We start from the raw sequence: 14402 nt of genomic DNA, 5'->3' as shown, positions 1-14402 counted from the left end.
TCTACAATTGGTATTGAGCCCCACAGAGCAGGAAGGGCCCAGGTTCCATCCTGACCCCTGTCTGTGCTGAGTGAGCCAATCCCGGGGAGGTGCACGGGTGGTAGGGGGGAGGCTGCAATTGGTACTGACCACCATCATGCAGGAATTGCCCAGGTTCTATCTCCAGGGGGCGGGGATTTAGAAGCCTTGGCACTGTACTTGGGGAGTTGCAAAATCATCCCGGGTTCCTGCTCCTGATCACACTCCAGTGAATTCGGTTGCACAGTCCCAATACCTTCACATGAAGAAGGGGCTCCTTGGGTGAGGTACCCGAGGGCAACCAGACCCCAGCACACGAGTCGGCACCTTCAGGAGAGCAATCTGGGTGGGGTGAAATCTGTGGGAACGAGGAACTTGAGTGAAGTGGGATCCCAAAGGTGTTGCGGGATTGTTGGACACTGACTGGGACTTCAATGGCGTGTTGGAGCTCGGATGGCTCGCCGTGATTCAGGCTGGGGATTTGTGCGGGGAGGAGGAGGAGAGATTTTGTGTGAGGCCAAGCCTGCCCCACCCCCCTTTCAGGTCTCTCGGCCGGCCTCAGCGTGTGAGCGCTAGAGGCCCGAGTCCCTGTCCCTGTCCCACATGACTCAACTAGGGTAATGTGCAGGCCCCTGCCTCAGGAGCGGGTTACCACTGCGTGCTGACCGACCCTCTGGTACCCTCTCCCATGCAGCCGCTCTTTGTGCGTTGCCTACCACACCCCCCCCCCCCCCAAACCAATACGGTGAGCGTTGGTGGGGTAGTCACCGGATGGGGTGGGGGGTTCAAGCGAAGTGATCACAGCCAATACTGACCCATCCACTACCCCAGTACACACTCGTACACTCCCAGCAGAAGTCACTGAGTTTCGAGCAGGAACTGTGGCTAATTTTCCCTTCATCCCTAACCCAGAGAGCGCTGAATCCTGTTGCTGAGTGACTTTAGCATCTTTTCGGTCACTGGATAGTTACACACGGACATACATGAAACCAGGAGGAGGCCATTAGGCCCCGCGAGCCTGTTCCGCCATTCAATTGGATCATGGCTGATCTGTATCTTAACTCCATCTACCTGCCTTGGTTCCGCAGCACTTAATACCCTTGCCTGTCAAAAATCTACCAATGTCAGTTTTGAAATTTTCAATTGACCCCCAGCAACAACAGCTTTGTTGAGGGAGAGGGTTCCAGATTTCCGCTATCCTTTTGTGAAGAAGTGCTTCCTGACATCACCCCTGAACGGCCTGACTCTAATTTTAAGTTTGTACCCTTTTGTTCTGAACTCCTACACCAGAGGAAATAGTTTCTCTCTATCTAAACCATCAAATCCTTTGATCATCTTAAACCCTTAAATTGGATTATCCCTTAATCTTCTTCTATACTCAAAGGAATACAAGCCCAGTCTATGCAACCTGTCCTCGTATCATTCCGGTGAATCTACGTTGCACCTCCTCCAAGGCCAATATATCATGCAGCCCATCTCGCCTCATCATCCAGAAGGATACAACACGACCCCCCCCCCCCCTTTCGCCCACCCGTTGCTGTATGCAACTCTTTCCGCAATCATTCCCGCATGGGAGACTGGTCAAGAAGGTAAGAGTCCAAGGGATCCAGGGCAATTTGGCACGTTGGATCCAAAATTGGCTTAGTGGCAGGAGGCAGAGGGTGATGGTCGAAGGTTGTTTTTGTGACTGGAAGCCTGTGTACAGTGGTGTACCACAGGGATCGGTGTTGGGTCCTTTGCTGTTTTGAAGTGTACATTAATGATTTAGCTATGAATGTAGGAGGTATGATCAGTAAGTTTGCAGATGACATGAAAATTGGTGGAGTGGTAAATAGCGAGGAGGGAAGCCTCCGGCTACAGGACGATATAGACGGGTTGGTCAGATGGGCAGAACAGTGGCAAATGGAATTTAACCCTGAAAAGTGTGAGGTGATGCATTTTGGAAGGACTAACAAGGCAAGGGAATACACAATGAATGGTAGGACCCTCGGAAGGACAGAGGATCAGAGGGACCTTGGTGTACATGTACATAGATCCCTGAAGGCAGCAGGACAGGTAGATAAGGTGGTTAAAAAGGCATATAGGATACTTGCCTTCATTAGCCGAGGCATAGAATATAAGAGCAGGGAGGTTATGATGGAGCTGTACAAAACGCTGGTTAGGCCACAGCTGGGATACTGTGTGCAGTTCTGGTCGCCACACTATAGGAAGGATGTGATTGCATTGGAGAGGGTGCAGAGGAGATTCACCAGGATGTTACCTGGGCTGGAGCGTTTCAGATATGAAGAGAGACTGGACAGGCTGGGGTTGTTTTCCTTGGAGCAGAGAAGGCTGAGGGGGGACCTGATTGAGGTGTACAAAATTATGAGGGGCATAGATAGGGTAGATAGAAAGGAACTTTTCCCCTTAGTAGAGGGGTCAATAACCAGGGGGCATAGTTTCGAGGTAAGGGGCAGGAGGTTTAGAGGGGATTTGAGGAAAAACTTTTTCACCCAGAGGGTGGTTGGAATCTGGAACTCACTGCCTGAAAGGGTGGTAGAGGCAGGAACCCTCACAACATTCAAGAAGCATTTAGATGAGCACTTGAAAGGCTACAGCATACAAGGCTACGGACCAAGTGCTGGAAAATGGGATTAGAATAGACAGGGCTTGATGGCCGGCGTGGACAAGATGGGCCGAAGGGCCTCTTTCTGTGCTGTATAACTCTGACTCTATTTCCTCCCCAACTCTCTTTGGGAGACCATTCCAAGTGTCGATCGCTCTCTGTGTGACGAGTCTTTTACTAGTACGGTAGCATAATGGTTGAGGGTACCATGGCAGCTGGGGAATTTAAATTCAGTTAATTAAATATTTGGAATTAAAAAGCTAGTGGTGACCATGAAACTACCGGATTGTCGGGGAAAATCCAACTGGTTCACTAATGTCCTTTTAGGGAAGGAAATCTGCCGCCCTTACCCGGTCTGGCCGACATGTGACTCCAGACCCGCAGCAATGTGGTTGACTCTGAAATGGCCTAGCGAGCCACTCAGTTGTACCAAACCGCTACGACAAAGTCAGCACTGTGGGAGTACCTTCACCGCAAGGACTGCAGCGGTTCAAGAAGGCGGCTCACCACCACTTTCTCAAGGGCAATTAGGGATGGGCAATAAATGCTGGCCTTGCCTGCGACGCCCACATCCCATGAATAAATTTAAAAAAATTAAAAGGTGCCCCCTTGTCCTAATTTGATTTTAAAGTAATATTCCAGCTTTGTTGTTCCCATTCCCTTACCTAATGTATCAACTTCCCTGAGATCATCACTAGGAGGGACTGATGCCCACATTCTATAATATCATCACTGGGAGAGACTGATCTCCACACTCGCGGCCCCTTAGGTGATAAAATGCCACCAAACATAAGAGGACAAAAGACGTAGGAGCAGGAGTAGGTCATTTGGCCCCTCGAGCCTGCTCCGCCGTTCAATAAGATCATGGCTGATCTGATCTTGGCCTCAACTCCACTTCCCTGCCTGCTCCCATAACCCTCGACTCCCTTATCGTTCAAAAATCTGTCTATCTCCACCTTAAATATATTCAATGACCCAGCCTCCACAGCTCTCTGGAAGGGAATTCCAAAGATTCACGACCCTCAGAGGAAATTCCTCCACATATCTGTTTTAAATGGGTACCCCCTTATTCTGAAATTATGCCCCCTAGTTCTAGATACCCCCACGAGGGGAAACATCCTCCCTACATCTACCCTGTCAATCCCGCTCAGAATCTTATGTTTCAATAAGATCACCTCTCATTCTTCTAAACTCCAATGAGTATAGGCTCAACCTTTCCTCATAAAACAACCCCTTCATCTCAGGAATCATCCTAGTGAACCTTCTCTGAACTGCCTCCAATGCAAGTATATCCTTCCTTAAATAAGGAGACCAAAACTGTACGCAGTACTCCAGGTGTGGTCTCACCAACGCCCTGTACAGTTGTAACAAGACTTCCCTACTTTTATACTCCATTCCCTTTGCAATAAAGGCCAACATTCTATTTGCCTTCCTAATTACTTGCTGTACCTGCATGTTAACTTTGTGTTTCATGTACAAGTCCATGACTTGATTGGACTGTCTTCTCCCCGGCGACAGGTTGAAGGAGGTGGAGATCCTGCATCGAAGCTGCTCAAAGAGGCGGCGGCGGCGCAAGATTGTCAAGCAGGACACGACGGAGAGCGAGGATGACTCCACCCGACACCGAGAGCGCCCCCACCGCTGGAACCTGCGCCTCAGCCCGCAGAAGGAAACCAGAGCCATCGTCGAGGTAGTGTAGCGCCCTCACTCCCCCCGGGAGGGGTTGGTCCAAGAGATAACAGGAGGGGCTACTCTCAGCGCACCATTCAGTAATTGGTAGGACCTCGTCGTCGTCATCATATCTTACAAATTCTGCCCCAGACAGAAGGGGATGAATTTCTCCTCTCTCTGGGAGACTGTTTTGGGGCTAGGCTCAAACACTGAACTTTCACCCTCTGGGACCTGGGTCAAATTCTGCCCCAGACAGAATGGGGTGAATTTCTCCTCTCTGGGGGACTGTGTTGGGGCTCGGGTCAAAAAACTGAACTTTCACCCTCTGGGATCTGGGGCCAAGCAAAGGACTAGACAGAGGGGGATGAAGTTTCTCACTGATGAGCATAAATTGGGTGTTGACACAGAAGTCAGTGAGGAGGCTGCAGATACTGTGGCTGCAGTATTTTCTGATCCTGTCGGGTATCTCTATGTTACAAATGGCTGCCTTTTTGGTCTGAAGCGGGAACGGCCGAGTCTGACACTGGGCAGCGGTGCGGAGCTGAAATTCTTCGAATGAATGACGCCTCGCTCTTTCTCTCGCTCTTCCTCAGGAAAGCATGTCTCAAATCCGACCCCTGGTGCTGGGCCGAGTGGGCGTGAGATCCGAGGCCTCGCCGAGCAAGGAGCGTGCCTTCCCCGGGCTGGCGCAGCAGACGCGGACCTTGGTGCTGTCGGCCTGCCGCCGGGAGAGCATCACGCGATTCTTCGTGACCTCCATCTTCTTCATCCCCCTGGGGCTGCTGCTGCTCATGTGCCTGTTGCAACGGAAGGAGGCCTGAGGGATTGGAGGGGGTGCGCGACCTTTGAACTCTGCCAAGGGGGACGGTCACAAAATTGCCGCCAACCGGTCGGACAGGACAAACTTAGGCTTCTGGAACTTGTGTTTCTATTTAGACGACCCCATCATCAACCACTCTTTCCCCCCCCCCCCCCCCCCCAAAGCTGCTACCCCTCTCCCAAGTTTGAGTTCTCTGACGCCCATCTTTGCACCTCCTTCCCATCGCCAACCTGTGCCCCCCCCCCCCCCCCCCCCGTGCCTTCCCAAGTGCCAACGACAACGAGGCTAGATAGAAGCGGGAGAACATTCCTCGGCTTCCTCCGAAAGAGTGTGCCATGGCGGATATCGCCAGAGAGGGCGGGATGGAGCCCGGCTCTGATGGAACAATCCTGGTCGAGCATCCTGTCTGCAGACGCTGTCTGGGCTGGCGGATTGAAGAAGGGTCGCTTGGCTGAGGCACAGGAGGGCGCCCAGAGTCTCTGGAATCCGTATCCAAGTGAGGAGTCATCTTCCCCAGAGAGGTGTTTTTTTAAAACAAAAATATATTTTATAATTTATATTAAACATTTTGGAAAAAGGGCAATTCTTGTCTGTTCATTTTAGCTGGAGAGTATCTGTCTGTGGGATGGGGGTGAGGAGCCAGTAAACAACGGTCTATGGTATTATTATCCATCTCTAGATCGATCTATCTCTATGTATCTACCCATCTCTCCATCTTGCATCTTTCCTCTTGCTATCAGCCGTGGCTCAGTGGGTAGCGCTCTCACCTGTGAGTCATAAGGTTGTGGGTTCAAGTCCCACTCCAGAGACTTGAGCACATAAATCTAGGCTGACACTCCAGTGCAGTACCGACCCGCTGCACTGTTGGAGGTGTCGTCTTTTGGCTGAGACGATGGCACTATTTTGAAGTAGAGCCTGGGGAGTTATTCCTCAATCAACATCACTAAAATCGATGATCTGGTCATTATCATATTGCTGTTTGTGGGAGCTTGCTGTGCGCAAATTGGCTGCTGCATTTCCTACATTACAACAGTGACTACACTCCAAAAGTACTTCATTGGCTGTAAAGCGCTTTGGCATGTTCTGAGGTCGTGAAAGGTGCTGTAGACATGCAAGTCTTTTTTTCTCTCTCTCTCTCTCTCTCTCTCACTCTCTCACACACAAAGGGGACTGTTAATATTGATGGAGCAGTACCATCTACTGGTGTGAACACAGGACAACATGAAGTGAAATGATCCCTGTTCTCCCTGCACATTCTGGCCCTGACTGCCTGGTGAGCAGGTCACGTACGGTCACTCCATGCACTTAAACTCAACAAAACCGCTCCTTAAAAATGGTCAAAGGAGAAATTCCTCGCAGATTCAGGGGACTGGGTAGGGGGCAGTGGGGTCGGATATAGAGCGTTCACACTCTGGGACCTGGGATCAAATCCAGCCCCAGAGAGAGCACAGGAGGGCGCCCCAAGTCCGTGGAACCCGTATCCAAGTGAGGAGGCATCTCCCATGGTTTATATTCCACACATCCTCCCATGTCGGACGAACTTAAGCGAGAAAACTGAGGTCGCGTCTAATACAGGAAACTCTTTGGTATCCGGGACCGGCGTGCTGCCGGTTGATCAAAAATTCTGGATGACAGAGAGGGTTATCTACCGAGGCTATTTTTAACAAAGAAAAATTAAAAAAATCAAGAAATGTGCAGTACACAGTAATTGGGTACTCACCTACAGAATGTGTTAAATGGATGGTGGAAGATGCTTGATTAAGTACAGTAGTGCCAGTTGAGGGTAATCCATAACTCTTTAATTACTTAACAGTAAAACAAAACTTATACAGTAAATGACTGTATACAGAACTGTAGTTGACTGTACACTTATTCCAAGTCAGCTGGTTCATGAGGAATATCCATGCCAGCTGGGTCATCAGGATCATGCACTTCAACAGATTCTTCAGGCACTTCCACTGCTTCAACTCTTTTGGAAGCTTTCCTAAACATGTCCTGGATGTCTGCTTGCTTAGTGGACTCTTGCCTTCTTTGTAGAAAGGTGGAATGCAGAATATGGAGGTGCATAACTTCTTGGGCAGAGTAGCAAGAATGGCTTTCAGCAAATCTAAGTAATGAAACAAAATCTTCTGCAGCTTTAGCCCAAGAAATCATCTCTTCAGAAATCTCATCCTCTTCACTTTCCATCTCACTCCTTTTCTTTGGATTCGAAACATTCTCAGTTATTTCATCGTCACTTAGCACATGCACAACAGCAACTTCTCTATGTGCATCAACCCACTGCTCAATATCACGTTCACTGAGGTGACGTAGAGGGTTTGCTGGGCCTATATTTTTCACCATGCCAGCCATTTCCATTACTGTAGTCCTCCTCGGATGAACACTGAACCCATGAAATTCCTCCTCTGAAGAAGAACCTTCAGCAAACATTACAGAAGGCCACAATTTGCACCAGGCTTGTCTCAAAGTGTGACCTTTCACCAAGTTCCAGGAACATGCAGCATTAAAGATGGCATCTTTAAGATTGTATTCCTTCTGAAATGCGTGAATATTGTCATCTTGGCTCATCAGTTTACGTAGGAAGTCTTTCTTGTAATGCCACTTGAGATTTTGGATAACGCCCTGGTCCATGGGTTGTATGAGAGAAGTTACATTTGGTGGCAAATAAATGGTGAAAATATTTCCCAAAACCAACTTGGATTCATGCGGATGGGCTCTACAATTATCAAGCAATAAAATGCATTTGCTATCTTCAGGTTTCCCTATTCTACGGAAATGTTCCCTCACAGATGATGGAACCAATTCGAAAAGATTTCCTTATCCATCCAAGCATTTCTTTGAGCTTGATACTCAACAGGTAAGTGCCTCACATTTTTAAATGCACAGGGATTTTTATACTTCCCAATAACAAGAAGTTTAACCCGGTGTGATCCAGCAGCGTTTGCACATGTTAGCACGGTTACACGATCTTTATTTTTCTTGTAACCTGAAGCATTAGCCTCACTAGCCCCAGCAAGCGTTGATTCTGGCAAAAACCTCCAAAATAAGCCAGTTTCATCGGCATTGTATATCTGTGCTGGCGACAAATCATGTTGCTCCGATTGAAATAATCGCAGTATTCTTCGGCGGCGTCGTGATCAGTTGATTTCTTCTCCCCGGAAATATCGAGTTGTCGTATCCTGTGCCATATCTTGAAGCACGTTAGCCATCCCTCGGAGAAAGCACACTTGTCAGTGAGCTCCATCTTTGCGTAGAAATCCTTCGCTTTCTTGATTAGCATGGGTCTGGAAATTGGAATGCCCTCTGAACGCTTAAGAGAAAACCACTCATAAAGCACGGTATCCAGCTCTTCAAGCTTAGGCTTACGAAGCGTACGCCGTTTCTCTACACTCTTGGATGTCTCCGAGCTTGAATAAAACTTGAGCAGCTTATCCTTCTGGGATTTGATGTCGTAGATTATTGACGAACCGATTTTGAATTCATTCTCTCCCCTTTCTAGTCGTTGGCATATCTCGATTTTATGTTTTAAAGTTAACACCACTCTCTCCCTTTTGCTTGGACCAACTTTTGGGATTTCCATAATACAATGCAATGACTACCAGCAGCGTGGGAGACACACAGTACCCCTGTAAAATGGCAGATCAGAAGAGACTACCGGCAGCGCGGGAGAGTCAGACTCCTGTTACAGGGATATTGAGGTGTTCTGACTTCCGACAGCGCCAAGAAGCCGAGTAGTGGCAGTTTGGAGAACTACCCCCACTGACTAACTCGGCCACCACGGGAGACTCGGACTCAGCAACATTTCCGGTTATTGAGGTGTTGTTTTTGGAGTGAGAATTTTGCCGGTTAATAGAGAATTCTGGATATTTAGTTGCCGTTTAAACGAGAGTTTCCTGTAGTGAGAATGGCAATCAAAGGGCCGTTCACTGTCCATGTGTGAAACAGCCTGACAAGGGGGCATAATCTTAAAATTAGAGCTTGGCCAATCGGGTGATGTCGGGAAACACTTCTTCGCACTAAGGCTGGTGGAAATCTTGACCTCTCCTTCAAAAAATCTGTTGAGGCTGGGGGTCAGTTGAAAATTTCAAAACAGATTGATAGATTTTCGTTAGGCCAGGGTATTAAAGGTTACGGAATCGAGGAGGGGAGATGGAGTTAAGATACAGATCAACCATTGAATGGCAGAACAGACTCGAGGGGCTGAATGGCCCCCTCCTGTTCCTATGTTCTCTCGACCAGCATAAGGGTCAGTCTTTATCCCACTTACTTCCCATCGCAGGCCAGATTCCCTAGACAGGGACTGCCCGAGATGCCACGGATCAAACGGGAAGAGGAATGTCAGATGCGCTTCTAGTCTGTGCGATCGTTCAGAGGCCGCAAGGGCGGTCATGTGACCCATCCGCCATCTTGGTCTTCTCCAATAGAAAGGACTTTGGTGGGTGACTTGGAGGGGAAAGAAAGTCTTGCATTTCACCACCTCAGGATGTCCCAAACTGCTTTACAGGCAATGAAGAATTTTTTGGAAGTGTAGTCACTGTTGTAATGTAGGAAATCCAGCAGTCAATTTGCACACAGCAAGATCCCAGAAACAGCAATGTGATGATGAGTAGATCATCAGTTTTTAGGTGCTGGTTGAAGGATAAATATTGTCAATCAGCTCCGATGGACAGGTCACATTGTCCGCATGCCCGATACGAGACTCCCAAAACAAGCGCTCTACTCGGAGCTCCGGCACAGCAAGAGAGCCCCAGGTGGGCAGAGGAAACGCTTCAAGGACACCCTCAAAGCCTCCTTGAAAAAATGTAACATCCCCACCGACACCTGGGAATCCCTGGCCCAAGACCGCACAAAGTGGAAGAGAAGCATCCGGGAAAGCGCCGAACACCTCGAGTCTCTTCGCCGGGAGCAAGCGGAAGCCAAGCGCAAGGAGCGCACGTCAACCCAAGCACCCCACCCACCCGCCCCTTCAACCACCGTCTGCCCCACCTGTGACAGAGACTGTAGGTCCCGCATTGGACTCATCAGTCACCTGTGAACTCATTTTTAGTGTGGGAGCAAGTCATCCTCGGTTCCGAGGGACTGCCTAAGAAGAAATATTGGCCCCAGGACACCGGGGAGAATTCCCCTGCTCTTCTAAATTAGTGGCTATGGGATATTTTACGTCCACGAGAGGGCAGATGGGGCCTCAGTTTTAACGTCTCATCCAAGAGACGGCACTTCCAACAGTGCAGCACACTCTCAGCACTGCACTGGAGTGTCGGCCCTGGATTATGGGGCTCGAGTCTCGGCAGTGGGGACTCGAACCCACGACCTTCTAACTCAGGAGGAGAGGTTTTTTTTATATTCCTTCCTGGGATGTGGGCGTCGCTGGCAAGGCCAGCATTTATTGCCCATCCCTAATTGCCTTTGAGAAGGTGGGGGGGTGAACCACCTTCTTGAACAGCTGTAGTCTGTGTGGTGAAGGAACTCCCACAGTGCTGTTAGGGAGGGAGTTCCAGGATTTTGACCCCGAGACGATGAAGGATCGGCGATATGCTTCTAAGTCAGGATGGTGTGTGACTTGGAGGGGGACTTGGAGGTGGTGGTGTTCCCATGCACCTGATGCCCTTGCTCTTCCATGCAGTAGAGGTTGCGGGTTTGGCAGGTGCTGCCAAAGAAGCCTTGGCGAGTTGCTGCAGTGCATCTTGTAGATGGTACACACTGCAGCCATGGTACGCCGGTGGTGGAGGGAGTGAATGTTTAAGGTGGTGGATGGGGTGCCAATCAAATGGACTGCTTTGTCCTCGATGGTGTCGAGCTTCTTGAGTGTTGTTGGAGCTGCACTCATCCAGGCAACTGGAGAGTATTCCATCACACTCCTGACTTGTGCCTTGTAGATGTGGAAAGGCTTTGGGAAGTCAGGATGCGAGACACTCGCCGCAGAATACCTAGCCTCTGACCTGCTCTTGTACCCACAGACTGAGACCATCCAAGCCACGGCTGACACCTAAATAATAGTGCAGGGGAATTCTTCCAGAATTGGTGCACCAACAAAACTCTTCCCATCAATACTGGTCAGCAGAAAAACACCGGGATAAAATATTCTGCCCCGACTCAGGACAGGAGAGTATATCAGGAAATTCCGTCCACCCACCCCAGCCCTTGAACTTCCACCAACTTCCTTTAATGGTCGCAAAATTATGAGATGGGGTAATCAATTTCCTGATTTGTCCTTGGGGCTCGCAGCAAGAGCAGGGAAATGGAAGATCCCAGTCCAAGTCGCCTACGAGCCGACACCCGGGATCTAGGTGTATTGAGCTATTAACCATTCCCAACGCTCAAGTAGATAGCGAGCGAACCCTTGGCTTGTCTTGTGCAGAGTTTGTTTATGGCATCTGACTGCGTTAGCAATGATATTTTGCCCATGCGCAGCCTCAGTATTCAACCGTTAACGTTCATGAATTTCATCTACTTTCTTCAGCCTGCAAACGTTGACAATTCAAAGACAGGAGCCCTCATCGAGATGCTGCACCCCACAATTAACAAACTGAACAACTTAATACACGAGAGCACACCTGCTGCCCACTGCACCCTGGTCGACTCTGAATGCAGACAACCACCACACAGTCAGACCCAAAAACAGTCAGGTTAAATTAAGCAGTCAAATTTATTTGAAAATGAGATGATTACACAAAGCGATGAAATAGCAATGCATTTCTTCAATTTACAAAACATATCAAATGTTCCAAGAAACAAACTCCTTAGCAGCGCTTGAGTACTTTTAGACCAAGATCCCGATGAAACAGAGAGATGGAGAGAGAGAGACGGTGAGCAAGAATCCATGCTTATGCACCAACAACAACCTATGGTTGTCAAATCAAAATGAAAGTATTAATTTGATCCTTTTTCTTATTCTTTCAAAGTTCTTTCACAGTCCAAACACGTGTGGATTGACCGAGGTTTTCAGCAGGTCATTTCCAGCTTTCACACATCCCCCGAGGTCAGGACCTGGAGTAGGACACAAGAATTAAAATGACTGTTAATCTAGGCTAGAGAGACACCAGTCAGTGTACAGATATCTCCCTGAGGGAGAGGAACTGAGAGACACCAGTCAATGTAGAGATATCTCCCTGAGGGAGAGGGACCGAGACACCAGGCAGTGTACAGATATCTCCCTGAGGGAGAGGGACTGAGAGACACCATTCAGTGTACAGATATCTCCGTGAGGGAGAGGGACAGAGAAGACTTTGTGCCGAGTGCTGAATGAGATCAATACAATGGCCTCCTTGAGTTGGCCTCGACCTCCGACCTCACCTGCGTTGGCCTTGATCCAGGACACCGACTTGTCCACCAGAAGCTCCCACTCATCTTTCGTGTCGGCACCAAATGCGTGCAGCCAAATCACCGCCAGGACCGTGACCCACAGAGTCTGGTCAATATCCTTAAAAGGGACAGAGAGAAGCATCAGTGAGAGAGGCGAGGCAGGAGAACAGGGTCAAACCAGTCACGTATATAGAACAGTCATATTGTACATTAAAGATGGACAGGACAGGGGATGCCAGGGGATTGATACAAAGTAATGCTCCTCTACACTGTCCCAAACACTCCCAGGGCAGGTACTGCACGGGTTAGATACAGAGTAAAGCTCCCTCTACACTGCCCCATCAAACACTCCCAGGGCAGGTACTGCACGGGTTAGATACAGAGTAAAGCTCCCTCTACAATGTTCCGTTGATTAGTTTCGTGGCCCTGATTTCTGCTCTTTCCTCCCCCATGGGACCAGGCTGTAGGGCACGGGTAGTGACTGCCGGGTGGGGATGACCGGGTATTCTAGGTCGTATCGGGGTCTGGGAGATGAGGAGAGGGAAGGGTTGCGTTTGGGACTGAGTTCACTGAGTTGACCTCAGGCCTGCTGCTACAGGTCGTGAAAACTTAGAAACTGAGGCACAAATGAGAAATGTCCCTTGTGTCAGCTGTGGAAAAGTGAGTCTCACTCTCTCCTCTGAATCAGAAGGTGGTGGGTTCAAGCACCCCCACTCCAGAGACTCGAGCCCCGTAATTCAGGACCGACACTCCCGGTGCCAGTACTGAGTGCTGCACTGTCAGAGGGGCTGTCTTTCGAATGAGACCTTAAACTGAGGGCCCCGACTGCTCTCTCAGGTGGACGTAAAACATCCCACGGCCACTATTGGAAGAAGAGCAGGGGGAAGTTCTCCCCAGTGTCCTGGGGCCAATATTTATCCCTCAATCAACATCACTAAAAACTGATGATCTGCTCATTATCACATTGCTGTTTGTGGGATCTTGCGGTGTTTAAATTTCCTGCCACGTTTTCTACATTACAACAGTGACTACATTTCAAAATGGTGCTTCTTTGGCTGTAAAGCGCTTTGGGATGTCCTGAGGTGGTGAAAAGCGCAGTATAAAAGCAAGGGGCTTAAAATTCGTTGCCTAGTGCCTGTTGTTTGGACGCTACGGGGGCCGAATCGTGACCAAAATGGTGTCCGAGCAGCGCGCACACATTTTTGGTGCGGTCTGCGCCGGACGCCATTTTGGTGATGGCGGAAGGGCGGGCGTTAGGAGCGTGCAACACTGATTTGATGCCGGCACTGCCACTTTGGCCATCGTCACTGGAGGCCAACGACTTCTCTTAACCTCGCACAGCCGAACATGCGTTCAGCAGCAGCAAGGACCCCCCCCCCCTCCCCCACCTGTGCTATTTAAAGGGATAATGAACAAATTTCAGGTAACTTGCTTTTTCATTTCGACTGGCTCTCTGTTAGTTTGTAGGAGTGTTTGGAGCTTTCTGGAGCTGTTTAAAGTTGGGGAGGTGACAGGGAGGGTTGTTGCAAGTGGAGCAGGCCTTGCTCTGACTTCAAGGGTTCTAGCCAGACCACTTGCTCTCAGTCATGGAGGCTCTAGTTCCCATTCCCCCCTTGGCCTACAGCATGACAGGGAGCTGGAGCAGAGGCAGCGGAGAGGAGGACAAGCTGCTCGTAGAGGGAGGAAGGGGAGGAGGGCTCTCAGCAGGAGGCCTTACCCACGCAGGGTCTTCCGAGAGCAACCCTCTAACCTCAGCCAGGAGCAGTGTGTGAGGCGTCTGCGCTTTACGAAGGAGGTGCTCGCAGAACTCTGCCACCCTCTTGCAACCAGATCTGCAGCCTCACACCAGGGCAAGGACAGTGCTGCCAGTGGCTGTGAAGGTGACCATAGCCCTGAATGTCTTCGCGTCGGGATCCTTCCAGCGGGCGACACCTGTAACACCTCCCAGTTCGCTGTCCACTGCTGCACAAGAGGGGTAACAAACGC

General features: G+C 49.6%; 2 protein-coding genes across 8 annotated transcripts in view; one reads left to right on the top strand and one right to left on the bottom strand.

Moving 5' to 3' along the window:
• LOC147119527 (uncharacterized) overlaps positions 1 to 5697 on the top strand; it is a 401105-nt gene extending 395408 nt beyond the window's left edge. For both annotated transcript variants that reach the window (XM_085985103.1, XM_085985104.1), the window contains 2 exons: positions 4142 to 4313; positions 4888 to 5697. In XM_085985103.1, coding sequence (XP_085841229.1) covers positions 4142 to 4313; positions 4888 to 5115 — 400 coding nt within the window. In that variant the 3' untranslated portion in view covers positions 5116 to 5697. The remainder of the gene's footprint in view (positions 1 to 4141; positions 4314 to 4887) is intronic.
• Positions 5698 to 11741: 6044 nt separating this feature from the next.
• The window catches only part of LOC147119526 (von Willebrand factor A domain-containing protein 5A-like), a 52585-nt gene continuing 49924 nt past the window's right edge, over positions 11742 to 14402 (bottom strand). For all 6 annotated transcript variants that reach the window (XM_085985097.1, XM_085985099.1, XM_085985100.1 and 3 more), the window contains 2 exons: positions 12408 to 12534; positions 11742 to 12101 (listed from right to left, as the gene is read on the bottom strand). In XM_085985097.1, coding sequence (XP_085841223.1) covers positions 12022 to 12101; positions 12408 to 12534 — 207 coding nt within the window. In that variant the 3' untranslated portion in view covers positions 11742 to 12021. The remainder of the gene's footprint in view (positions 12102 to 12407; positions 12535 to 14402) is intronic.

This window comes from Somniosus microcephalus, chromosome 4 (genome assembly GCF_052327205.1).
Source record: "Somniosus microcephalus isolate GS21.2 chromosome 4, FLI_Smic_1.0, whole genome shotgun sequence".
NCBI classification, from domain to species: Eukaryota; Metazoa; Chordata; class Chondrichthyes; order Squaliformes; family Somniosidae; genus Somniosus; species Somniosus microcephalus.
The sequence above is the reverse complement of the archived record's forward strand: the minus strand, read 5'-3'. Positions and strand labels throughout refer to the sequence as shown.